Genomic DNA, 23,990 nt, shown 5'->3' on the forward strand with positions numbered 1-23,990 from the left:
CAAGATACCGTATATTTTAAAATTTATTCATGTAAGTAACAGAAAGGATATGAGATCAGCTGGGTTCAACTGTGAAAGAAAAATTTGGTAATGGGAATGCTAAATGTATCTTCTGTGGATCTTACAGCTGGGGAAACCGAGGCACAGAGAGTTGCCTGCAGTGGGTCCATGGCAGAATCAGGAATTTAACCCCATTCTGACCCCTAGCCCTGTACAGCATTGCTTCACCTTGGTAACAACATTTAGCTCAGTAGCTACATTGTGCAGATACCCGTTTGACACATCACATGACGTGGCTGTGCGTGAAGATTCAGGTTTTACGGCTTCAACACAGCTTTGTAAAGAGCAGAGAGTTCTCCCAGCATGCAATAGTGCCTCCATTCAGATAATTCTGAGAAGCAAGTTAACTGAACTTGGACATCCAGTGGAAGGAGAGGTGAACCACTGATGATTGAGACTGCATTCCCGCCCTGTTGAAACAGGCAGCCTTTCCTACACAGCTCCTGAATTTACCATCAAGGAGAAAGCAAGCAAGCCAGCTCCATGCACCAAGCAGCCAATCCAGCATCACAAATCCACTGACTTTTGTTACATGACAATCCACTTCACAGAAGTTTCGCTAATTTCACTCTCTCCCATACCCTCAAAATACAAATGCAATGCTGGCAAAGACGGTCCGTTACTGAGCCTCTCTCCTTGATCCTTTACTGCAAACAGAGTGGAAGAAGGCCTCCCAGATCCTTGAGCTTGAAAACCAACTAGCTGATTTGGGAGGGAATTGTATTGGAAAGTGAGAGAATCCAGGAGTCAGCCCGAAGAGCTACATTCAGATTCTGTATCACAGCAGCAGCCTCTGGCTTGTGACTTTTTATCTTGAGAAAGAAAAATCAAAAATCTTTATACAAAACAATCATTCTTTTGATGTAGTGAATTTCAGGCAAAGGTGATATAAGCCTCCTCCATATTGGATTTATTTGCCAACGGTGAAGGATTGAAGTCCAGTGATTGCTCTGCCAAGGATGAGAGCATGGATATCATGTGTGCCTGTGGAGTGAAGAGAAATGGGAACAAAGATCTCACTGGGTAAAGTTTAGGATAACTGGAAGTCACCAATATACGTGCGGTGTCTCTCAGTTCCAGGGAACTGCCTCTCCGGAGCTAGCAAGGACAGATTTTGGCTGCTTTGTTGCAGAGAGGATGGTTTGCATCATAACAATCGTGGGAGAATATAGATCCCTTTGTAAGGAAACAAACCCCACACCTTTCCCCCCAGCAGCATGGCTTTTGTAGCACGAAACCCAGGAGACTAGAAAAGGTAAAACTGAAATCCAGTGAAAGAGGAACTAATATTAGGTCTTGGCTACGTACAGAAGTTTAACTATGCTGGCGTGGCTAAAATGGTTCCAGTGGTACAACCACTACCTGTGTGGACACAGTTTTACTGGTGCTACCTATCAGTGAAGTTCCTGACATATGGGAAGGGGAATATGCCATATCAGTATAAGGCACCTTTATTCCCCTTCTATCACGTCCACACTAGTGGTTGTACTTGTGTAACTATATTGGTAAATGAAAGTCACTCCCTGCCCCCCCGACAAACACCATTATCTGGTGGTAAAACCTGTGTATAGACCAGGCGTAAATCATCAGATGCTACAGGGATGAGCATGTTTCAAGATTATCCATCAAACTGTGGCAGAGGTTGCTTTCCCCAGAAGGTGAAGAAAGGCTATATTAGCGACTAGCAAAGCAAATCACTAATATGCAGCCACCTCTGGAGTGGAACATGGCAGCTATTTCAGCAGCATACAGCAATGGCAAACAAGAAAGGGGGCAGGAAGTGAAGATCATCATAATCAGTTGGAGCTGTAAGGGAGATTAGATTGGAGGGAAGAATGCCTCCTACTGAGGCCCACCCTGCTCCCTGAAGCACAGCACCCCCGAGCATCCTGCTTTCTATCCCTTATCTCCACGGTCCCGAAGGAGCTGGGAAATCCTAGGAACCTTCATGGCATTCAATACAGAGGTATATGGGGTGGGGGGAGATTTACCTTCATAGGTGTTCACGGCCTCCAGGTTCATGACGTGCCGGATGACATGGTATTCGTCGGCGATGCCGTTGCCTCCCAGCATGTCCCTGGCCTGGCGGGCAATATCCAGGGCTTTGCCGCAGGAGTTCCGCTTCAGCATGGAGATCATCTCGGGGGCAGCCCTGCAGCAACAGCAGCAATCAAGGGGACTAGGGTGGAAGGACGAGCTCCCCGGTGGAGCCAGGGTTTGTGCCATGTTGGCACCAGGCTGAGACCCAGCAGCCTCGTTTCACACTGGGGAGACCTAGCAGCTTGGTCAAAGGGGAACAGCCTGTTTTTCCTCTAATCACGTGGTCTGGATCAGAACAAATGCTCCTAGAGGGGAATAGGACCCCTTTCTCCATCTGCATGAGCCAGGCAGTCCCCGAACTTGGGGCTGGATTGGAGCCATTGCCCCTTAGAAGGAAAAGGCCCTGTATGTCACACATACAAAATGGGAAATGACTGCCTAGGAAAGAGTACTGCGGAAAGGGATCTGGGGGTCACAGTGGATCATAAGCTAAACATGAGTCAACATCGTAACGCTGTTGCAAAAAAAGCAAACACAATTCTGGGCTGTATTAGCAGGAGTGTTGTAAACAAGACATGAGAATTAATTCTTCCACTTTACTCCGCACTGATTAGGCCTCAACTGGAGTATTGTGTCCAGTTCTGGGTGCCACATGTCAGGAAAGACGCGGACAAATTGGAAAAAGGGTCCAGAGAAGAGCAACAAATAATGATTAATGGTCTAGAAAACATGAGCAATGAGGGAAGATTGAAAAAAAAAATTGGGTTTGTTTAGTCTGGAGAAGAGAAGACTGAGAGGGGACATGATAACAGTTTTCAAGTACATAGAAAGTTGTTACAAGGAGGCGGGAGATGAATTGTTCTTAATCTCTGCGGCTAGGACAAGAAGCAACGGGCTTAAATTGCAGCAAGGGCAGTTTAGGTTGGACATTAGGAAAAAATTCCTAACTGTCAGGGCAGTTAAGCACTGGAATAAATTGCCTTGGGAGGTTGTGGAATCTCCATCATTGGGGATTTTTAAGAGCAGATTGGACAAACACCTGTCAGGGACAGTCTAGATCAGGGATGGCCAACCCGCGCCTGAGAAGGAGCCAGAATTGACCTATGTACGTTGCCGAAGAGCCACAGTAATACGTCAGCAGTCCGCCTGCCTGCCAGCAGCCCCGCTGATCAGTGCCTCCCCCTCCTTCCCCACGCCTCCTGCAGGGTGCAGGAGGCTCTGGGGGGAGAGGGAGGAGTGAGGGAATGACAGGCTCAGGGAAGGAGGCAAAAAGGAGAGGGGCCTTGGGTGAAGTGGGGGCAGGGCCTGTGGCAGAGTCAGGGGTTGAGCAGCGAGCACCCTCTCCCCCCGCGGCACATTAGAAAGTCGGTGCCTGTAGCTCCAGCCCCAGAGTTGGTGCCTATGCAAGGAGCCACGTACTAACTTCTGAAGAGCTGCACGAGGCTCCGGAGCCACAGGTTGGCCATCCCTGGTCTAGATAATACTGAGTCCTGCCTTGAGTGCAGGAGACTTCCAATTTTATGATTCTATGTCATTCCACAATGCCTTACGCCATCAGTCCCACCCCCCAGCCTGGGGCTGGATCAAAGCCAGCGTACCTTGAAAGGATAAGACCCTAGATCCCATTCCCCACCCGAGCCAGCCAAACCCCTTCTAGCTTTGCAGTCTAACACAACAGAATAACTTTTTAGTTAAGAAAGGCAGGTACATACTTGTCTTCATCCTTTAGCCTCCCCAGCTGCAGGCAAGCCTGTAAGCCAATGGTGATCTCGGTGAGCATATCAGCCAGCTTCTTTTGGACCAGCTGGTTCCTAGCCAGCGGCACCCCAAACTGGATCCTAGGGGCGGACAACTTAGTTAGGAAACTGAGGAGCAAAAGTCACTTAAAACTCCTGGGGCAGATCTGCCTCTGGTGACTGCCTTTAACTGGGATGGAGCATTATACTACGTGTATTAGGTAGTGCCTAAAAGCCCCATCCAAAATCCACATTGTGCTGGGTGCTCTTCTGACAAGCTCACACAGTGGGAGGGGAAACCAAGGCCCAGAGATGGGAAGGGACGTGGGCAGAATCAGGGACAGAACCTAGGTGTCCAAGTCACAGTTCAGTGCCTTATGCACTACACTGTCCTTGCTTCTCATTTGACCTGATCTCCGCCCAGCAACAAAGAGTTCCATCGGACACTCTACAACGGAAAGTTCTTCTGAGAGCTAGAACGCTTCATATATACTGCATGTAATCGGCTGGCAGCCCAACTGGACTGGAAAGAGCTAGTGAGCCCCATGAAAGCCCTTCACTGCTGGACTCCACCGTGTTCTCCCACAGCTAACTGCTGGCTTTCACCCTGGTGGGTTAGGGAAGGGGGCTGGGAGTCAGGACTCTTGGGTCCCATTCCCAGCTCTGCTACTGATCCACTGTGCAACCTTGGTCAAGTCCCTTCACTTCTCTCCCTCAGTTTCCCCTCCTGTCAAGGACTCTCCCATGAGTGCCGTGAGGTCTAAATTAATCAGTGCCTTTAAAAAGAGGCAGGCAGGGATCCCCCAAACCTACGTGGGGCTTCCACCCACCCCAGGCACAAAGAGTTCTTTCCCCCCCACCCCACACGCAGTCATTACCTGTCCAAGGCATACTGCCTGGCTGTCTCCAAGCAGAATTCAGCAGCGCCGAGCGCTCCCCAGGCAATGCCATACCTGGCGTTGTTCAGACAGCCAAATGGACCCTGGCAGGACACGAGACAGAGCCTTGATCATTAACCTCCAGGAAACGTCACCAAGGAAGAGCACATGACCCCTGCTCCCACCAGCCCCCTGCATTAACAGGGCATCAGGATCCTGGCTTCATGCCATTGTCTCTCTCTGCCCAGAAGGATTTGGGGACCACATTTCTAAGCACAAGTTCATTGGCATCCATCAAAACTGACCTGTTAATGCCACAGGAACGGCTCATCTCTCCAGCGGAACCCCCCTGTACAGTGGGGGCTGTTTTACTCAGCGATCACTCACCCCCTGCGGAAATGCAGTTGTCTCTGGAGAACAACAGCTACTTATCCAGGGATCACTTGGCCCTGTGCTGAAATACAGCAGCTTCTGGGCTTGGGGCAGGGCACAGCAGCTGTTTTCATCAACCACACAGCAACCATACCCAAGACAGGAAACAAAGAAGAATCCAGCAGTCGATTGCTTCCTATAGTTTGGGAAGCTGAAGGCAATTTCCAAGGTGAGGATCAGGCCAGGACTAACATCCCTTGGTTTAAAGGCCATTCCCTTGCAGCACAGTGCCCCCTAGCACCGCACTGGAGTCAGCATTGGCTCTATGGGGAAAGTATCTGCTGCTGGCCCCCCTCCCCACAGCAGCTGGAGTCTCTCCTCCTAGCAGTGTCCCCAGCTAACCCTGCTTAGGCTGCGAGATCATGGGGAACCGAGGAATCGGCTGGTGGGGAGGAGAGGCTGGACTTACCGCAAGCCCGGAGACATGCGGCAGCAGGTTCTCCTCCGGCACCTCCACGTCCTCCATCAGGATCATGCCGGTGGCAGAGGCCCGCAGGGAGAACTTGCCCTCGATCCTGGGTGTCGACAGGCCCTTCATCCCCCTCTCCAGAAGGAAGCCCCGGATCCTCCCATCCTCACACAGGGCCCACACCACGCAGAGATCCGCCAGTGGGGAGTTGGTGATCCTGGGAGGAGGAGATGTGAGACCCAGCTCATCTCGGAGCCTCCGAGAGCTCCCTCCTCAAAGGGGGCAGGATGGTACCAGTCAAACAGGGAAAATGAGCTAGAGGGGAGATGTGAAACGCCCCAGCAACTCAGTAACGGAGCCGGGGATAGAACCCAGGCATCCTGGCTCCCAGCTCTAACCACTGGACTCCACCTCCATCCCAGCGCTGGAGAGGGCCAGGATTGGCTGAGCCATGGGTATCAACAGGGCAGGGCCAAGGTTATCAGGGTACAGCGGGTTGTCTGGGAGGAGGAGGCTTGCGCGGCTCTGGGGCCCCAGAGGATCTGGTCTCCAGACAGCGTGGCAGTGATACCAAGGGCTTGGAGCATGGGTGGCTGCTGAGAGCCGTGGGCAGGGCTAGCGGCCGGGCTACCGGCACCTGGCTCTGTCTCACCAGGTCTTGGAGCCGTTGAGTGTGTAGGTCTTGCTGGCCGGGTGGTAGCGAGCCCTGGTCTCCATGCCCCCGGGGTCGCTGCCGTGGTTGGGCTCAGTCAGCCCGAAGCAGCCCAGCAGCTCCCCTGTGGCTGAGGACAGGAAGCCAGTGGGCTTGGGCTGGAGCCGCTGCCCCGACCCTCCCCACAAGTCCTGCACCCCCCCCCCCCAATTCTCACTCTCCCCCCATGTCCTGCACACCCCTCCCCCCCATGTCCTGCATCATCCCCCATCTCCGAGACACCCTCCCCCACTGCCCAGGTCCTGCACCGACCCCTCCCTCCACCAATTCCCACCTCTCTTGCGACCCTCCCACCAGGTTCCTGCACCGCCTCTCCCCAATCAATTCCCACCCCCCCCATCTCATCCCTGCTCCAGCTCCTGCACTGCCCCCTCAACCACCAGGCTGTGCCCGTCCCCCACCCATCTACTGCCCCCAACCACTTTTCTCCTAGGTTTTCCCCCAGCTCCCAAGCCCTGACTCACCCCAATGTCCTCCCCCTGCCCACCCCACTGAAGGCCCCCTCCCTCCGCCATTTCCCACATTCTGCTCCCAACACCCTCCCCATGGCTCCTGCCCCTCCAACCTAGTTCCCACCCTCCAGACGATACCCAATCCCACAGTTGCCACCGCTCCCCCAATTGCTTTCACGTCACCTGGCCCCAATACCTGCCCTGCCCCGACTTCCGCATCCTCCCTCCCCCGACATTCTCCTCATGGCTCCTTCTCCCCCCAGTGGCCACCCCCACTCCCTGTATGCCTGCCCCAGCAGACCTTCCCCACCCTGTGCTCCCTCCCAGCAGCCCACCTCAGGGGGGCAGGGGGCAGTTCCTTCCCACTCCTTCCAGGTTAACCCAGCAGAGAGCATTGTGGGAAAGAGCCATCCCAGCATCCTCCCTGCTCTGCCAGCTGGCCAGACAGCCAGGGACTGGCTACAGGGGACATCTACCAGCTCCGGAGCCAGCAGCCTCCGGGTGGATCCACGCTCCCCGCTCCTAGCCAGGCAGAGCCCCCACCCGCGCTTCTCGCTCACCCAGACGGGGCAGGTATTTCTGCTTCTGCTGCTCTGTGCCATAGGCATTGATGGGGTGCATCACCAGGGACGACTGGACGCTCAGGACTGAACGGTAGCTGCTGTCCACTCGCTCGATCTCCCGAGCCAGCAGCCCATAGGCTACGTACGTGGTTCCGGCACAGCCATAACCTGAGATGGGCACAGAACGTGGACAGGACACACATCAGCAGCAGCACGGATCCGAATCCCGCCCTGGGTCAGTCAAGGCAAGAACCCCCTCCCCACCTGAGGGCAGCTGGTGAATGGCTCCCCTCAGCACCTGTTACCTCACGTGTCAAGGACTGACGGGGGCCATGCAGGCAGAGTGGATGGGGGAGCTCAGAAGGGCCGAGACACGCCAGTAGGGGGCATCGTGTGCGCTGGGGATAGTCCATGGGCACCTACCGCCTCCCCAAACGGAGCCACAGGGGCTGCATCGCCCGGGCACAAAGCCACAGGGTTTGAGATGCCACAGCAGCCACTGGAAAATTGGGCCCTAGATACTGGGGGGCCCAATTCAGCACAGCCGTGTAACCCCTTTCTGCCACCCAGGCTGGTTTAAAAGGGCCTTGGGACTGGTGCAACCCCTCCCCCTCACAGGGCAGGAGGTGTTGTACCCCCCCTCAGCCACAGGGGGCGTCCCAGGTGGGGCAGAGGTGGGCGTGGCCAAGGCAGGAGGCGGCATGACTGGAGCGAACGTGAAGGCAAGGAGGGGCATGTCAAAGGGGGGCCATGGCCATTACAGATTCGCAGGTGAGCACAGGTCAGATCAGCTCTCAGGACTGTCCATAGGGGTATCCAGCGTGCTTCAGGAGAGCTCTCAGGGACTTCCCCACCCATGGTGCCCATCCGTAGGCTGCTGCTGCTCTCGCCCACCATCCCTCTGCCCCGTGTCAGCTGATGAGATCCCTCCCCGTGGCATGCCAGCCCCTCCCTCCATGGGACACACTGTCCTCGAACTGAGATCCACTCCACATCCCAGCCAGCGACCCTCCCAGCCATGGCCGGAGGGGAATCCCTCCTGGGTCCAGCTCACCTTTGATGGTGGAGCCCAGGATTCCCAGCTCCCCCAGCTCCGACACGATGTCCCGGTGAAAGACTGGAAAGAGGAGACACCAAAGTGTGTCTGTGAGTGCAAAACGCAGAGTCACTGCCCTCTGCCTCCTCCCCCCCCCCGAACATGGGGATCCCCAAACCAGCTCAGGACTGGAGCTCCAGCCATGTGGCCCACCTGGCTCCCCCCAACAGCAACACACAATCCCTGCAGCCCCACCAGCGGGTTTAATCTGCAGTTCTCTCCCCCAAATGCATTTAATTCAGGCATCCACCGGGCCCTGAAGGAGGCTACAGGCATAAAGGCACGTTCCGATCTCAGTGAGCCCTGGGTAAATCTGGAGTCACTCCCTGACTGCAATGGGGTCAGGGCCGGATTCTGATCTCGGAGCCCCTGGGGCCAATCCAGAATCACCCACTAAATTTAAAAGAGGAAGATGGAAGAACAGCGGGCGGCATATGGGTCTGTAAATCACCCCCAAGCACCTCTGGTTTGCATGCAGCTATGGCATGTGGATCTGAGATGGGCGGGTCTGGGCACCGCTGCCACAGGCTGGACGCAATCGGACAGCTCCCGGTGCTAGCAGCTGCAGTCAGCATCTAAACCCTAAAGAGCTACTGGGGGCTCTGGGGACAGAGACATGGGTTTTTGGAACAGTTACGGGTTCTATCCCTGGTGCTGGCTTCGGGCACCTTCATTCCTGTTGGCCATGACAATTCGGGGCATCAACTTCTCCTGGCAGTAGGTGCGGAAGGAATCCCGGATCATGAGCTCCTCCTGGGTTAGCTGCCTCTCCAGCTGCAGAGGATCTCGCCAGTCAAACTGGGCTCCCGGGGCTGGAGGAAGACAGTCAGAGCTGGATGCACACCTAACAGCTTCAGCGCCAACCCCTACCCGTACCCATGCAGGGAGAGGGGAAATGACAAGCCAGGTACCTCATCTTCTCAACCCAACCTCCCTCGGTCTGGAGGCAGAGCACAAATGGGAACATTAATCTCAAAAGTAAAGCGTGAAGGGTGTTGGCTGCGGGGTGGAGGGCCCAGGGCTGGAATAGCAGGGGCGGTGGGTCAGAACTGAGGGGCATGGGATGGAAGCCATTCATGAAAGCTGATTCCTGCTCAGCCTTTACTGGAATCAAATGAGTAATTAATAATACACCTAGTTCAAACCAATGCTTTAAGCCCCTGATTTACAGACACTGGGAAACCCTGTAAAAAACCCCCAAGCGCTGGCTTCTGGCTGTTTCACTTTCTGCTGCTGATGGATTCATAGAGGCGCTCTGACCCTGTTCTCTTCAGTTTCTCCAGCTGTCCCGGGGTCAAAAAGTCATTTCCAATGGGAGCTGGGAGGGCAGGCGGTTACCTTTCAGGGGCTTCTCTCGGGCCTTCATTTCTTTTTCTGGAAAAGCAGAGAAGAAGCCGGGCAGGTGGGTTATTTTCTCTCTGCTCTGCTGAGCGGGAATCACTGGATCAGATCTCTACCCTGTGCCATGCTGGAGGGACCCCTTCTGGGCATCCCATTACCCGGGCCAGCTGCTTAGCCCTGCAGAGCTAAAAAGCCAGGAGTACGGAGGTGGGGCTGTGACAGACTCAGACCCTCCGTGGTTGGGGGACTTGTGACACCAGTGGGTCCATGATGATGGGGGCATGTACTTTCCCCATAGCTCTAGCCCCCCACCCCCCCTTTAAAAAAAAAATCAACATTTAGGGGGTCTGGCTTGGGGGGTGCTAGGAGGGGCTGCACCTGCTCCTACTCACCCTTCTGTGCCGCTACAGTGCCCCGGAGCCGGATGGCGCCTGTCCCAGCTGCACAGCAACGGCTGCTTCTTAGCAGCTTGGTCATGGCGAGTCTCAGAGCCATCTGGGGTTGCTGCTAGTTGGGAAGGGAGACGAGAGAGAGGCTGCTTGGGGGTGACTGCCAGACTCACTGATAAATCACTGTCACGATGCGGGGCATAGACAGGCCCCGCTGACCTTGTAAGCCTGTTTCCCCGATGTGTCACCTGGATGTTCTTCTGTCTACACGACAAGGCAGAGCGGTGTTTTAATGACACTAGGGCAGCTGTGTTGCAGCCGGGGCCATCCCACGGGTTCTGCTGTGTAGACAAGACCCACAGCACCTCTTGTTGCTTTGCTAAGGGGCAGGAATTGCCCAGACATACAGTCCACACTGGATCTCTGAGCCAAGCCCCACCTCTGGGTGGGGAGTGGGGTCTAGTAGTTAGAGCAGGGGCTGGAAGCCAGGATTCCTGGGTTCTCTCCTTAGCTGGGGGGGGGGGGGGAAGCACAGCTGGGAGCCAGGACTCCTGGGTTCTATTCTTGGCTCTGAGTCTCCTCCCAGTGCAGCTCCCCACGGATTCGGGGTGGGGATAGGGAAGGGCTCTGCTAATGGACCCAACTCCAGGATCGGGGCCTTCGTTAGGTTACAAGCCCCGGTGGGTCAGAACCTTTATAAACCCACCTTCCCGCAGCGGCACAAACTCCTATGCATTAACCCCCTGGCTGCCCCTTTGCTTTAGCGGCCACGGGAGGGGAGAGGGCCAGTCATCGCTCAGCTGCAGGAGCCAGACCGAGCCCAAGGCTCCACGGGGGCCTCAGCAACTGGGCCCCGGGAGCTGAGCTAAGCAACCACCCCACGGAGAGCCCCACCCCCAGGCTTGCCCCTCCCCCCAGCTGCCCCGATCAAAGAGGCCGACTCCCATCCCCAGCACAGAGCAACTCACCTGGGGGAGGTTATGAAACTGACCCGGGGTAACACGGGAGACCTTTTGGGGTGACGTCCGCAGGAAGGGGGCGGGGCGACATTTTGAGTGTGGCGGAAGAGAGAGAGAGAGATTAACCCCTTGCTGTCCCTCCGGCTCAGCAGTGAGGCCGTAGCAAGTTGGGGGGCGGGGGGGGTGCATGCCACATGCACTTACGGCGGTGCGTGCACATATTGCCTGTAACAGACCGCATCATGCGAACTCGCACGTGGCTGCATTGGACACGCCGGTGCATGCTGCATGCAACCCCTGTGTGGCGGCCCCTTCACCTTGCAGCTACACGTGGGTGAATCAGCCGTATGGGCGTGCAAACGCTGCACACATGCAGCCTCTCGGCGTATGCAACGCTCACACGCAGCATTTGCAGACACGCAGGGGAGAAATCATGCATGCATGCCACAGGCGCATGCCGGCCCCCCCTGCCTGCAGCAGCCGCGCACTTGTGAAAGCTGCGTGCAACCCTGGGCGCATGCAGCGTTTGCATGCAGAATCTGCAAACACGGGGAGGAGGAGCTTGTGCATGCATGCATGCAACAGGCGCATGCCGGCCGCCTCTGCCTGCAGTAACTGCCTGCTTGCAAAGGCCGCTTGTCACAATAAAATGCACACTGCATTTGTTTGCAATATCTGCATGCATGCAACACCTCCTGGCTGCTAACTGCTCCTGCAAACGCTGGCTCCTTCTCCGCTTGGAGCTGGGCTGCCCCAGGGGTGGAGAGATTTGGGGGTTAAAAAAATCGGTGAGAGAAATTATCGGAGGGGAGGAGGGACGAGGAAGGGAGCGCACCCCGCCTTTCACGGGGGGGGCGTGGTTGACAAGCCTCCGCCCGTGATTGGCCACCGAGAGGAGGCGTGCGAAAGATCTTGAGCAACGCAGCCGGGGGGGGAAGTCCGTGGTGCAGAAACAGCCCCGCCCCCGCTTTCAACGTGGGCCGCACACAGATAAAGTGTATGGGTGGGGGGATATCAATATTAAATGTCCCCCCAAGCTCCACCCCCCAGAGCAGGTGTGGGCTGTGATTGGCTGAAGATGCGGACCCCCCAGCCCCTGCTGTCAGGGCGGGTTAAGACAGCTTCGGAAATGGGACCCCCCCCCCCACTTCGCTCAGTGGGGGGCGGGGGTGTGACATTGGTAAAGTGGGGAGGGGGGGACAAATGCCTGGCAACCCAAACCAGCCGGTCCCTTCCAGCCAGAGTTCCCCCCTCCCCCCAAGCTGGTCCCTTCCAAAAAGAGCGCCCCCCCCAGCCCCAGCTGCAGATTCTAGCCCGGGGCATCTGGATCACTGGAATCCTGCTTCAAACGGGTGGGGGCCCCATTGATGCTTTTCTCTCTCTCTCTGACACACACACACAGAGCCTGCCCGCCCCCCCGCCGCCCCGAGCCTGGACACCCCAGTCTGTGAAATGCAGATGTCAGGACGCAGGCATGGGCCAGGTGCGGCCAGCAGAGGGCCCCACTGGCCTTGGATTGCCCCCCCCCCACGCCCCCGAGCCCCCCAGCAGACACCTTTAGAGTCCCGTGCTCCATGGGCTGGGGGTGGGAGCAAAACAGGAGAAAGGAGTCGGGAGGGGTTTGTGGTGCCCCCCACTCCCGACCTGCAGCCCCCTGCTAGCCCAGCCCTGAGCTCCCCCCCCAGCTCTGCTGGTGCCTCTTACTCCCGACCCGCAGCCCCTGCTGTCCCAGCCCTGAGCTCCCCCCACCCTAGACAGCTGTGACAATGCACCTTGAGGAAGGGGCCTGGGAGTTAGTGCTCCCCCTGGGTTCTATTCTCAGTTCCAGGAGGGGAGAGGGGTCTAGTGATTACACCGCGGGGGATGGGAGTCCTGGACTCCTGGGTTCTGCTCCCACCTTTGCCACTGACTCACTGGGTGATCTTGGGCAAGTGACTTTCCCCACTCTGTGCCTCAGTTTCCCCAAGGAGATGACACCAATCCCTCTCCTGGGAGCGCAGGGAAGGCATTTGGCAGTGGAAGCCCTGAGTGGGAGGGGAGCAGCCCTGGGTCTCCACCCCCAAGTGCGGAGGTAAGAAGGGGTTTCTCAGAAAAACCCTTGAGGTTGGAATGTGGAAAGAGCGCAACAGGCCCCACTTCCCCAAATTGATGGGGGCGGATGGTAAGACGACACAAACAGCCTGATAAGGGAGATGAAAAGGTCCCCGTGACATGATGCCACCAGTCTGGGAGGTCACAGGCCGGGTGGGCTGTGCCCTAAACCACCCCAACTCTCTCTTGTTTATTTACTATCTGTGAAATGGGCACATCTGCAACCAGCCCCATTGTACCAAGCTCTGCACAGACCACAAGCAAGATCGGGGCCCCATTGTGCCAGATGCTTCCAGACCCTGACCGAGATCGGGGCCCCCTTGTGCCAGGCGTTGCACAGACACAGAATGAGTGACAGTCCTTGCCCCAAAAGGCTCACAGGCTAAATATACAGAAGATGGGAGGGGAAACTGAGGCACCAATGAGGGGGAAGGGACTTGCTCAGAGTCAGGAAGCACATCGGGGGCAGAGCTGGGAATAGAACCCAGGGGTCCCAGTCTCTAAGTGACCCCCCAAGTCACTAAGCCAAGCTGCCACCCTGCCAATCTTCCCACCCACTTTTTAAAAGACCCTTTACCTCTTTCTTGCACAGAATTTCTAAACCCAGCAGAATCCAGTTTGCCTGCTCAGAGGCCCATGTGCAGGGTTGCTCCTTCCCTCAAAGAGGGGGGCCTTTAAGAGGTGGGGTCCAGCTGAGCTCTAATGCAGAGAGGTACGGGAAGGGGGGAGCTGCATGCAGTGGAGAAGGCTCTTGATCCCAGAGGGCCGAGCTGCATTAATGTCCAGGGGCTCTAGACCTGTGTTGAGGGCCCAGCTCGCAGTGTCACCATGAGGCTCAGAGAGGGATGTGTAACTGACACAGAGATGCTGCCTGAGTCAGATGAGAGCCTAAGCCCATTGCTCCCAGCAGGGGGAGCTGCCCTGTGGCAACTCAGTGAGGTGTTGACTCTTAGCCCCACCGCTCTGGTGGCCCTGTATGGGGCAGGAGGGGGAGAGCCAAGGGATCATCTCCCAAGCAGAGACACCCTGGCTGCATAGGGATGTATGGGGGACCCCACTGCTACCACTAATGTCTCTCTGGGAGTGGGGTTGGGGACAGTGGGGGTGAGGTCAGAGGGGAGCTGGGTCCTTATGGGGCATGGGGAGATCTGTCGGGAGGCTGTATGGGAGGAGCTCTCCCTGCCACACACCACCCTCACTCTGCGGGCATCCAGAAGGCAAAAGGCCACAGGCAGGGCCGGCCCCAAGGGCCGGACACCTGCTGCCTTCCGCGTGGTCTGTGCCTGGCAGGGGTCATGCCCTGGGCAGGGGTGGGGCTGTCACATGGCTCATTGTGGCAGCAGGGACATGGGCCAGAGGAGCCACAACTGGCCGAATTTGGGGAACGAATCACTTCCCCTTTTCTACCCGCTTGACCTCTGGCAGGGCCTGTGTGTGCAGGGGGCACAGTTCTGCCAGTGCCCCTCACTCCCGACCCGCAGCCCCCTGCTAGCCCACCCCTGGGCTCCCCACCCAGCTCTGCCAGTGCCCCTCACTCCCGAACTGCAGCCCCCTGCTAGCCCACCCCTGGGCTCCCCCCAGCTCTGCCAGTGTCCCTCACTCCCGAACTGCAGCCCCTGCTATCCCACCCCTGGGCTCCCCACCCAGCTCTGTCAGTGCCCCTCACTCCCGAACTGCAGCCCCCTGCTAGCCCACCCCTGGGCTCCCCCCAGCTCTGCCAGTGCCCCTCACTCCCGAACTGCAGCCCCTGCTATCCCACCCCTGGGCTCCCCACCCAGCTCTGCCAGTGCCCCTCACTCCCGAACTGCAGCCCCCTGCTAGCCCACCCTTGGGCTCCCCCCAGCTCTGCCAGTGCCCCTCACTCCCGAACTGCAGCCCCCTGCTCTCCCACCCCTGGGCTCCCCCCAGCTGTGCCAGTGCCCCTCACTCCCGAACTGCAGCCCCCTGCTCTCCCAGAGCAGGGGGACTAGGAGTCAGGACTCCTGGGTTCTATTCCTGCCTCTGCCCTGACTTGCTGGGAGAGTCCAGGTTCGGTTTCCTGCTCTGCATCATGGGGATAAGGATCCTGACCCTTTCCCCAGCATGGGGTTGGGGAGAGGGGGGTGTGAGGCTGGTCTCTGGGGGCTGCCTAGTGCTCAGAGATCCTGGTAGGGCTCTGATCTCGCAGCCCTGCCCCCCCTTCCCCAGCACTAATCAGGGCTCACACATGGCCTGGTGCGACAGGAGCTGCAGATTAGGGCCCAGCAGCCCCTAACTGCCATCGGCCGCAGGAGCTGGGGGAGCTGGTGGGGGGTCGGAGCAGTTAATGGGGGGGGAACCTGATCCCAGCGCCCCACCTCTGTGCAGCCATCGCCCTGGGGCTGGGATCCCCCCCCACAGACCCTTTGGGAGGCTGCAGGCTCCATGCCTGGTCTCGGGGGCGGGGGGTTAGAACTGAGTGGGCTGATGCCTGGTGAGCTTGTCTCATCTCACGCAGGGGTCAGGCCATGGCTGCTGGGCAGGGAGGGAGCGAGGGCCTGGGGGAAACACTCAGCACTCCTCCCCCCGGCTCATCTGCCCCCCTTCTCTGGGCCCCGTGGGGCAGAGGGAGAGATGCAATGGCTTCTGGGATCAGGGATGAGAGCGAGGCTGGGGGTAGGCAGAGGGGACCCCCAGAGGAGGCGGGGGGGGGCTCCCCACTGCACTGGGAATCGGGTGTGTTGTTCCCCCAGCGCCTGGCAACCCCTGGGGCCGCCGGGTGGGTCAAAACCCATCACCGAACTCCCAGAGACCAAGGAGCCCGCAGACTCAGACCCGGGATTTGGGGATATGAAGCTGACCCAGTCCCTCCCCCGCTCCAGGTTATTCCCACCCTGGGCCCCATCCCAGCTCTTTGGTGCCCCTCAATCACGACCTGCAGCCCTGTTCTAGCCCAGCCTTCGCTCCCCTGCTCAACGGGGACTGCCTCCCCCATGTCTCAGCTGGAAAGTTCCCCGCTGCTGGAGCCGGGGTAGATCCGGGGGCTTTATCTCCAGCTCTGCCCCGGTATCAGGGCTGGGGCAGGTGGCCGGGCCGCTCTGGGCCAGTCCGATAAAGCCCAGGCGGATGGTGATCTACGTCCGCGGGCTTCCCTGAGAGCAGCGGGCCGGGTTTCTGGAAAGGGGGGTTGTCTCTGCAGGGAAGGCCCAGCTCGAGGGGTCAGGGGGGCCAGTGGGGAGACAGAGCCACCAGGGTACAGGAGAGAGTAAATAGCTGCTTCAGATAATCAGGATCAGAACCCAGGAGTCCTGGCTCCCAGCCCCCCCCACTCTAACCATTAGACTGTACTCCCTCCCTCGGCTGGGGTCAGGAGGGTGCGGTTCCCTGAATCTTGTTTTGTTTCTCAGGAAATTCTCAGCATTTCTGGTTCCTTGTTTTCTTTGATGAAATTCGAAAGGGGCTGAGGCCGGAAGAAAGAAAATAGTGCCATATAAAAATCCAGGACAGGCAGGGTTGGGGGGCAGAGAGTGAGAAATGGGACTCCCTGGTTCTCTCCCTAGCTCTGGGTGGGCAGTGGGGTCTAGTGGTTGTAGCAGGGGCTTGAGAGGCAGGACTCCTGGGTTCTCTCCCTAGCTCTGGGTGGGAAGTGGGGTCTAGTGGTTAGAGCAGGGGGCTGGGAGCCTGGATTCCTGTGTTCTCTCCCTAGCTCTGCCCCGATTCACTGTGTCACCTACTCTGGGCCTCGTTTCACCCACTAGAACCTGTTTGTGGGCATGAGAATGATTTGCATTTAGGTGGCACCTTCTGTCCCCCAGATCTCCTGTGGTTCCTACACCCTCCTTCCCACCTGGAGGCCCCGGCCTTGTGCTGTAGTGGGGGAGGCGCCTCACCTCCGACCAGTCAACCTTGAACCTTCTATGCTGCTCTGGTCGCTGGGCCTGTATCAGTACCCCCCATTTCACAGGAGGTGAAACTGAGGCACAAAGGTGGGGGTGTGTGATAGACTTGTTCAAAGGCACCCAGCAGGTGAGTGGCCAGGGTGGGGGGAGGAATAGTATGTAGAAACTCTGACTCCCAGCCCCCCCTGCCCTAACCACTAGACCCCAGTCCCCTCCCATAGCTGGGGGGAGTCCTGACTCCCTGACAGGGTCTATTTGCCCCCAGGGGAAGGGGGCTGCCAAGTGGCATCAATCATCCCCCAATGGGCAGCAGCCGCAGCTACTGATGGGCCCACGAGAAGCACCTGGGGGCTGAGTCTAACAGGTGCCAAGCCCGGGGACTTTGCCCCCCCCAATAAATCATCCCCTGAGTGGGACAGAAACTGCAGCCGCTTTGAGATCCCTGAGGGGCGGGGCATGGCGTGATCGTTTCCCAGTCCTGAGCCATCTGGGACCCCCCCACACACACACTTTGAGTGAAATTATCCAAGTCCCCAGCTAGCCCCCCCTCCATACCTGATGGGCCACACCCCTCATTCTGATTGGCCTAGAGGCTCCCCTTATCACCTTAGTAAGCCAATGAGAGGGAGGCGGGAAAGAGGGAAATGTAGCATTTGAAGTGGGGGGAAAAAGCTCTGCTCAGAAAGTGGCTCGAGGGAGCCAGCAGCTGGGGGGGGGTGGAGGAGAGACGAGCACGTGAGGGGGGCCAGGTGGGTGGAGGGGAAGGTGTTGGAGAGTTGGTTTACCCCCCCCACCCAAGCCCTTGGGCTCTGATCTCCCTTCTCCCCCCCCCCCCCCCCGGCTCTGGATTGGGGCCCAGCTGGCCATGGCGTTCGCTGATGCCGTCCTACCCTCCATCAGCAGCCTGGCCGGCTTCTGCCACTTCCAGGAGAAGCAGTCGGAGATCCTCAAGGTAAGGGGGTCTGGGGGGTGCCCTGGTTGCCTGCAGCAGGGTGTGTGGTATGGGGAGGGTGTCCCCCTTCTCCCTCCTCTGTGGTGTGAAAGCACAGCCATGCGGCTCCCCAGAGGTGGCTGCATTTCCAGGCTCCGTGTTCTTGGGGGCAGGGAGGTTTGGGAGCTTGGTTGGCCGTGGCAGGGAATGGGTGGGGAGGAGGACTGTTCCCTGCCCCCCAACCCTGCTGCAGCTCTGCTGAATTGCATGGGCCAAGCAATGGTGGCAGAATCCTGCTCTGAGCCCATGAGGGCCCTGGGGTAAGACAGACTGCAGGCAGGAGGCACCTGCTCACTGGAGGAGGGGGTGGGAAGCCCCTTCCCTAGGGGGAGGCTTCACTGGGTGGGTGGGTCCTGCTAAGCTACAACACATTGGCCTGTGAGGGCAGGATGCCTGGGTTCCATTTCTAGCTCGGTGGGGAGGGGGAAGGAATCCAGAGTTCACCTTAAAGGAGCTTCCAGCTAATGGTACCCCTCAATCCATGCAGTGCCCCCCACTATCCAACCCTGGGGGTTCCTGCAGCTCTGCAGGTTCCCCTCAATCCTGACCTGCAGCCCCCTATTAGCGCAGCCCTGGGATTCTCCCCCACCCAGCTCTGCCAGTGCCCCTCAATCCTGACCTGCAGCCCCTGCTAGCCCAGCCCTATCTAGTTACTGAGTGTCAGCTGAGCCTCTGATCTGGGGTTCTTGCTGAGCCTGGAGAGGGGCTGGGCTGAGAGCAGCCAAACTCACTTCACTTGCGAGATGAATGTCTGCATCCAGAGGGGGCCCCCACCTCTCCTTTAACATATCCTGCCTGTGAGCCCCATCCTGGGGCGCTCTCCCCTCCGGACTCTGCCAGGCGGCCGGGATGGCCCCGTCCCTCTCCTCGGCCAGCAACTGGTGCAGGGTCCCGATAACAGGTTCTCTTATCTCTGGGTCCCAGCATGGCAGTGTTGGAGTCAGTCCCATGGGCCATGCTCCCAGCCCCGCAGGGTGATGGGGGGGGCTAGGCTGGGGGGAGGTTTGTGGCCAGTTGGGGCTGGCTGCTCTCTGGAATTTCGCTCAGTAAAACAAAATTTAGCTGGAAAAGGGGCATGCTTAATGTATATGTGAGCTGAGGTTAGAACCCAGGAATCCTGGCTCCCATCCCCCCTGCTCTAACCACTAACCCCCACTCCCCTCCCAGAGCTAGGGATGGAACCCAGAATTCCTGGCTCCAACCACTACTCTGTTCTCCTAATGTCTCCTCTGGTCTCACGCTGCCTGTTGGCTTCCTCTCTAGTGGTGGAAGGTGGAAGACGACCCGGACCCCCCAGCACCCAGCCCCATGGACCTACCCCAGCCCTACGGCTCCCTGCAGCTCAAGCAAGAGGATGAGGAACCCTGCTGGGACCTAGACTTCCTGCTCAGCAATTTCCCCAGCACGGAGGCTGGTGGCCCCAGTCCAGGCGGGGGGTTCGAGGCAGGGCTCGGGCTGTGCCAGCCGGAGGCCTACGAGGGGCAGAGCCCGGGTGGGTACACGTCGGGGGACGGGCTCCCGGGCCCCACCAGCCTGGTGGCTGAGCTCCTGTCGGGAGAGGAGCCCCTGGGCTGCAGCTCGGTGCCTCCCGGCTATGCCCACGGGCAAGAAAAGGGGGGAGCAGGCACCTTTGTGGCGCATCTACCGGCATACCCCTCCAGGCCGGACTGTGAGGCCCAGCCCCCCAGCGAATACAGGGAGCCCCGGCCTGTGGCCCTGCGGCATGGCTACCAGCTGATGTACGGGGGCTATGCCCCGCTGGCCCCCACCCTGCTGGCCCGGGGTGCCCCTTACTGCCAGCTGCCCCCTTACAGTCTGGGGGGCAGCTGCCAGGCCTTCTGTCACAGCCAGTACCAAGCCCGGTTCCAGCTGTACCGGGGCAGCCCAGCTCTGCTGCCCTCCCCGGCCCCCACGGGCTACCTCGGCCTCCTGGCGCCTCCCCACCCACCGGCCGGGGAGCTCCCAGCCAAGCCCAAGAGGAGCCGCAAGGCCTGCGCCCACAAGCGCCCCACCAGCCACACCTGCAGCCATCCCAGCTGCGGCAAGACCTACACCAAGAGCTCCCACCTCAAGGCCCATCTCCGTACCCACACAGGTGAGGGGGTGAGCGCTGGGGGGGGGGGGGCGGCTCTGACTGCACAGCCTGCGCTGGCACTGGGGGCGGGGGCGGCTCTGATTTTGTTGTTAGGACATTAGGGGTGGCTTGGTGAGAGGTGTGGGGGTGGTGCTGTGGGGAGGATTTTGGGGGGCTCAGGAGGGGGGCACTGCACTGTGGGGGAGTTTCAGGGGCACCATGCTGCAGGGAGCAGCGGAAGCTCTGGGGGGGACACTGCATTGTGGGGGGCACCAGGCTGTGGGATGGGAGGGCCTTATGATGCAGGAGGTGCTGGATCTCTGAGATGTGAAAGGTCCCGTCCATTTCGGGTTATGGAAAATGCCGGCGCACTGATGGCTTAGGCTTTGGTCCTTGCATCCTGACCAGGCCCTGAACCTGGGGCTTTCAGTCGGCCTCCCTGCACTTCCCCCGCAGTAGGTACAAGTGCTGTTACTTCCTGTCCTAAATGTTTGATGGGGGTTACTGTGGGGCTGCTAAACAGCCCGTGCATTCCACCCCAGAGGTGGCTGCATCTCAGTGCTGGATCCCTGTATAATCAGCTGTTGGGCTCCACCCCAGAGGTGGCTGTGTGGGTTAGGGTGGGCTGGCTGGGCTGGCGTGACGTTCCCTCTGTTCCTGGCAGGTGAGAAGCCATATCACTGCACCTGGGAGGGCTGTGGCTGGAAGTTCGCCCGCTCGGACGAGTTGACGCGCCACTACCGCAAGCACACGGGGCAGCGCCCGTTCCAGTGCCGGCTGTGCCAGCGTGCCTTCTCCCGCTCTGACCACCTGGCACTGCACATGAAGAGACACGTGTAGTGACTGATGCTGCGCGGTGCCCTGCTCTGCCTACACCACAGGCTGGAGCAGCCGTGCCACCATCATAGCCCCGGGTGCTGGCCCTGTGACTGCCACGGACGCTCGGGGGCACCAGCCAGGAGCAGAATTGGGGTAGGGGGGTGTTTGGGCTTCCTGTGGCTGAGGGGAATGGACCTCGGGGGGGAGGGGGTGTTGTCTGAGTGCCTCCCCCTTTGAGGACACTAAGGTGCTTTCGGGGCTGGTAGTTCCCGGGTGGGGTGGCAGTGGATGCGTGGACCCAGCTCGGGAGAGGGGGGAGGTATCGTGCTGATCGTGTGTGTGTGTGTGTGTGTGTGTGTGTGTGTGTGTGTGGGGTGGGGGGTCCTTAGCCCTGGCCAGCCCTCCTTTGTCCAATGCCAGCTGCTTCCTTGCTGTGGGGAACCCCTTCCCTCCTGGGGGGTGCCTAGAACCCCTCCCCCAGGAATCTGTCCTGCCTGATGATGGTACCTGCAACTAACCCCCCTCAGAACCTGGCCTCTCACCAGCAATGCCTAGAACCCAACCTGCTGGAGCCCGCCTGCTCTTGCACCTAGAACCCAACCTGCTGGGACCTGCCTGCTCTTGGGGCACCTAGAACCCAACCCTCTGGAGATCCTGCCCTAAACCCCACTCCTATGGGGTCCCCTCTTGCCCTGGGGCTGTGCAGGCCATCTCGCAGCACAGAGACTGGCACCCCCTAATGGCAGTGAGCCATTTAAGCAGGTTCTTTTCTTTCCCCTTCAGCAGTGACAAGCAGCAAGTGCCTCCTTATTAAATGTCAGAAGGGGGAAGAGATACTCAGGCTTTATAAAATGCAGGAGACAGGGGTCCAGCATCTTTCCCCTCTAGGGGGTGCCGGCTTTGCTTTGGTGCTGGGGTGGGGAACTGGCTGGCTCAGGGGGTGGAGACTGGGACATGAGGCCTTTCCCCTCTTGAGGGTGCTGGCTCTGACTTCAATGATTAAAGAACCAGATGTAGTTTCCAGCTTCATGAAATGAGTTTGTGAGCTCCTGCCACCCTCGGGGTGGGGATTGGGCCAGGCCCATGGGAGATGGGTGAGGAGAAGCAGGAGGTGGGGGTGGGAGACTTCTCTGAATGAACTGACTCCATTCAGAACAGCTGCTGGCGCTGGCCTCATCTCACAGTGGTAGCAACCAGACCTCACTGCTCAGCACACACAAGTTGTGGGGCTCTTTGAAAGACTAAATTTACCCTGTGAGTAACTCTTTGCAGCTTCGGGGACCCAGTTGTTCTCTCTTCATCCACCAGTTCTGGTCACAGGCATCAGAATGACAGTTTCCCTTTGTTTTCAGTGTTTCTCCCCCCATGCAGTGTCTCATATGCCCCATACTGTTATCAGTGAATGGGGATTCCCCTTGCTGTGTCTTCCATGCAGAATTTACACCCCACTGTGTTTGAACCTCTCTAAGCCAGGAGAGGATTGAAATGAAGTTTTCTTCTCCCCTAGCTCTTTGAAAGTATGTCCTGGTGGATTGAAAAGTAAGAGCCGCAGGGGGCGACTCTGCGGAAGTATCACAGAAGTGCTTACCCAGCTCATGGTCTCTGTCAGGCTGGGTGCAGCACAGTGAGGGACAGCTCCTGCTCTACATTGCCTCAGTTTCCCCTCCGCCCTGTGTCTCTGAATGTGAAAGGGACTTGCCTCAGCTCAGAGAGCAGGTCTGTGGCAGAGTCGGGAGGAGAACCCAGGAGAACCCAGAGTCCATTCAGCCAGACTGCCTCCCCCAGCCTAACGAATAAGATTGGATTTTGTTTAATGACTGTAGTTGGGGCAGTACTCAGCCCCAGGGGTCCTGGGCTGAGACTGGGGCCCCTGGCTGCTACTGTAATGCACCTAATAAATCATGTACAGTGCCCAGCACAAGGGGGTCCTGAGCACTACCGTAATGCACCTAATAAATTGTGTACAGTGCCCAGCACAACGCGGTCCTGATTTATGACTGGGGCTCCCAGGTGCTATGGTAGGTCCCTTTCCACAAGTGGCTTCTACCCTGAATTCCCAACCTGCTATTTTAACTGAAACATCATAACCTCCTGCCAGTGGTCAGAGAGGCTCTCTGGCTATTTATAAGCCCCGCCAGTGGAGAGGTGGGTTTCGGAGCCCCAGGGGAAAGCAGTGCCTACTGCCATGCTTGTCTCAGTTCAGGAAAAGACCCCACGTTTTCCCTGCTGTATTAATGAAAAATAACCCTACGGGCTACCCCTGTCTTTCCAGGCCTCGGCCCTGGTGGGTGGAACCAGCCCTTCACTTGGTGCGTTTTGCCTTCACGTGGTTAAAAACAAGAATTAAAAATAAATCTGAACCCATTGGAAGGGATTGGGGTTCAGAGGGCGAGCAGGCTGTCATGCAAGCGCTTGAAGGGAGGGGGTTTAGTTCCCTCTGCCAGGAGATCTCAAAGTGGGACCTCAGACTATCAAATGACAGGGCTAGGGCTGGAGGAACCTCCAGCAGGATCTTTCTCTTCTCCCTGCCTTGTAACGTGAGCTCAGGAGCCGGTGGCAAATTCAATCCAAGGAATGATACTCACATGGTTAGCCAATGGAACTCACTGCTACTGGATGGTGCTGAGACCAGGGCCTCAGGAAGAGGGCTGGGAGGGTGATCCGGACACTGAAACTAGCCCAAGGCAGCATGAATGCTGATGACAATTCGGGAAGGGGTATTAGCCTTGTACCTCGATGTGCTAGGGCTGAAGGTGATCTTCAGCAGAGCGCACAGTGTGACCTACAGCTGCGGGGGGGGGGGTTTTCACATCTTCCCCTGTGGCAGCAGATGTTGGGCTAGATGGGCCTTGGGTCTGACCCCACCTAGCAGGCCCAGTTCCTCCTTTAATTGCAAATGGGTGTTTTCCAAACAGCGTGGCTCTAGCTCCGGGACCTTCTATGGCCTGGGTTCTCTGGGGGACTCAGCAGGGGGGCCCACAAAGACCCTGATCCAGGGATCGAATCAATTACCTTTTTACCAGCAGAAACAGGCATCTGGGGACGACTGAGTAGGGTCGCTTCTTCCCCTGGTGGTGTGAAGGTGCAGATG

General features: G+C 58.2%; 3 protein-coding genes across 9 annotated transcripts in view; 2 read left to right on the plus strand and 1 right to left on the minus strand.

Annotated features, from left to right (window-relative positions):
* Nucleotides 1-18,960, minus strand: GCDH (glutaryl-CoA dehydrogenase). 7 transcript variants are annotated; one of them, XM_038379069.2, is made up of 13 exons: nucleotides 18,738-18,960; nucleotides 11,077-11,118; nucleotides 10,112-10,223; nucleotides 9,717-9,752; nucleotides 9,047-9,190; nucleotides 8,337-8,399; nucleotides 7,280-7,450; nucleotides 6,208-6,337; nucleotides 5,556-5,772; nucleotides 4,715-4,818; nucleotides 3,813-3,938; nucleotides 2,052-2,212; nucleotides 1-1,044 (listed from the first exon to the last, which is right to left on the minus strand). In XM_038379069.2, exons 1-13 carry the CDS (start codon nucleotides 18,954-18,956, stop codon nucleotides 971-973), a joined length of 1,599 nt encoding a protein of 532 aa, XP_038234997.2. In that variant the 5' UTR covers nucleotides 18,957-18,960; the 3' UTR covers nucleotides 1-970. The 7 variants fall into 7 exon arrangements, with proteins under 7 accessions (XP_038234997.2, XP_043362845.1, XP_038234999.2 ...); XM_043506910.1 differs by having other exon boundaries at nucleotides 11,077-11,292; XM_038379071.2 differs by lacking the exon at nucleotides 11,077-11,118.
* KLF1 (Kruppel like factor 1) lies at nucleotides 17,649-22,878 on the plus strand. The gene is made up of 3 exons (XM_043506914.1): nucleotides 17,649-17,967; nucleotides 19,270-20,101; nucleotides 20,745-22,878. The coding sequence occupies exons 1-3, from the start codon at nucleotides 17,881-17,883 to the stop codon at nucleotides 20,918-20,920; spliced, it is 1,095 nt and encodes a 364-aa protein (XP_043362849.1). The 5' UTR covers nucleotides 17,649-17,880; the 3' UTR covers nucleotides 20,921-22,878.
* The window catches only part of DNASE2 (deoxyribonuclease 2, lysosomal), a 17,926-nt gene continuing 14,852 nt past the window's right edge, over nucleotides 20,917-23,990 (plus strand). Inside the window, 1 exon segment of the mRNA XM_038379090.2 lies at nucleotides 20,917-21,052. Within this exon segment, the coding sequence (XP_038235018.2) occupies nucleotides 20,927-21,052 (126 nt within the window). The 5' untranslated portion in view covers nucleotides 20,917-20,926.

Source organism: Dermochelys coriacea, chromosome 20 (genome assembly GCF_009764565.3).
Source record: "Dermochelys coriacea isolate rDerCor1 chromosome 20, rDerCor1.pri.v4, whole genome shotgun sequence".
Classification (NCBI taxonomy): domain Eukaryota; kingdom Metazoa; phylum Chordata; order Testudines; family Dermochelyidae; genus Dermochelys; species Dermochelys coriacea.

What these genes read in the sequence shown, in the direction of transcription:
- KLF1 (XM_043506914.1), top strand. Translation starts at nt 17,881, where the DNA reads ATGGCGTTCGCTGATGCCGTCCTACCCTCCATCAGCAGCCTGGCCGGC. An exon ending in AGCAGTCGGAGATCCTCAAG is followed by an intron (nt 17,968 to 19,269) that starts GTAAGGGGGTCT and finishes CTTCCTCTCTAG; the next exon opens with TGGTGGAAGGTGGAAGACGA. An exon ending in CCATCTCCGTACCCACACAG is followed by an intron (nt 20,102 to 20,744) that starts GTGAGGGGGTGA and finishes TGTTCCTGGCAG; the next exon opens with GTGAGAAGCCATATCACTGC.
- GCDH (XM_043506910.1), bottom strand. Translation starts at nt 18,956, where the DNA reads ATGGGACTGACTCCAACACTGCCATGCTGGGACCCAGAGATAAGAGAA. An exon ending in CATGGCCAACAGGAATGAAG is followed by an intron (nt 8,400 to 9,046) that starts GTGCCCGAAGCC and finishes TCCTCTTTCCAG; the next exon opens with TCTTTCACCGGGACATCGTG. An exon ending in AGGCAGTATGCCTTGGACAG is followed by an intron (nt 3,939 to 4,714) that starts GTAATGACTGCG and finishes GTCCGCCCCTAG; the next exon opens with GATCCAGTTTGGGGTGCCGC.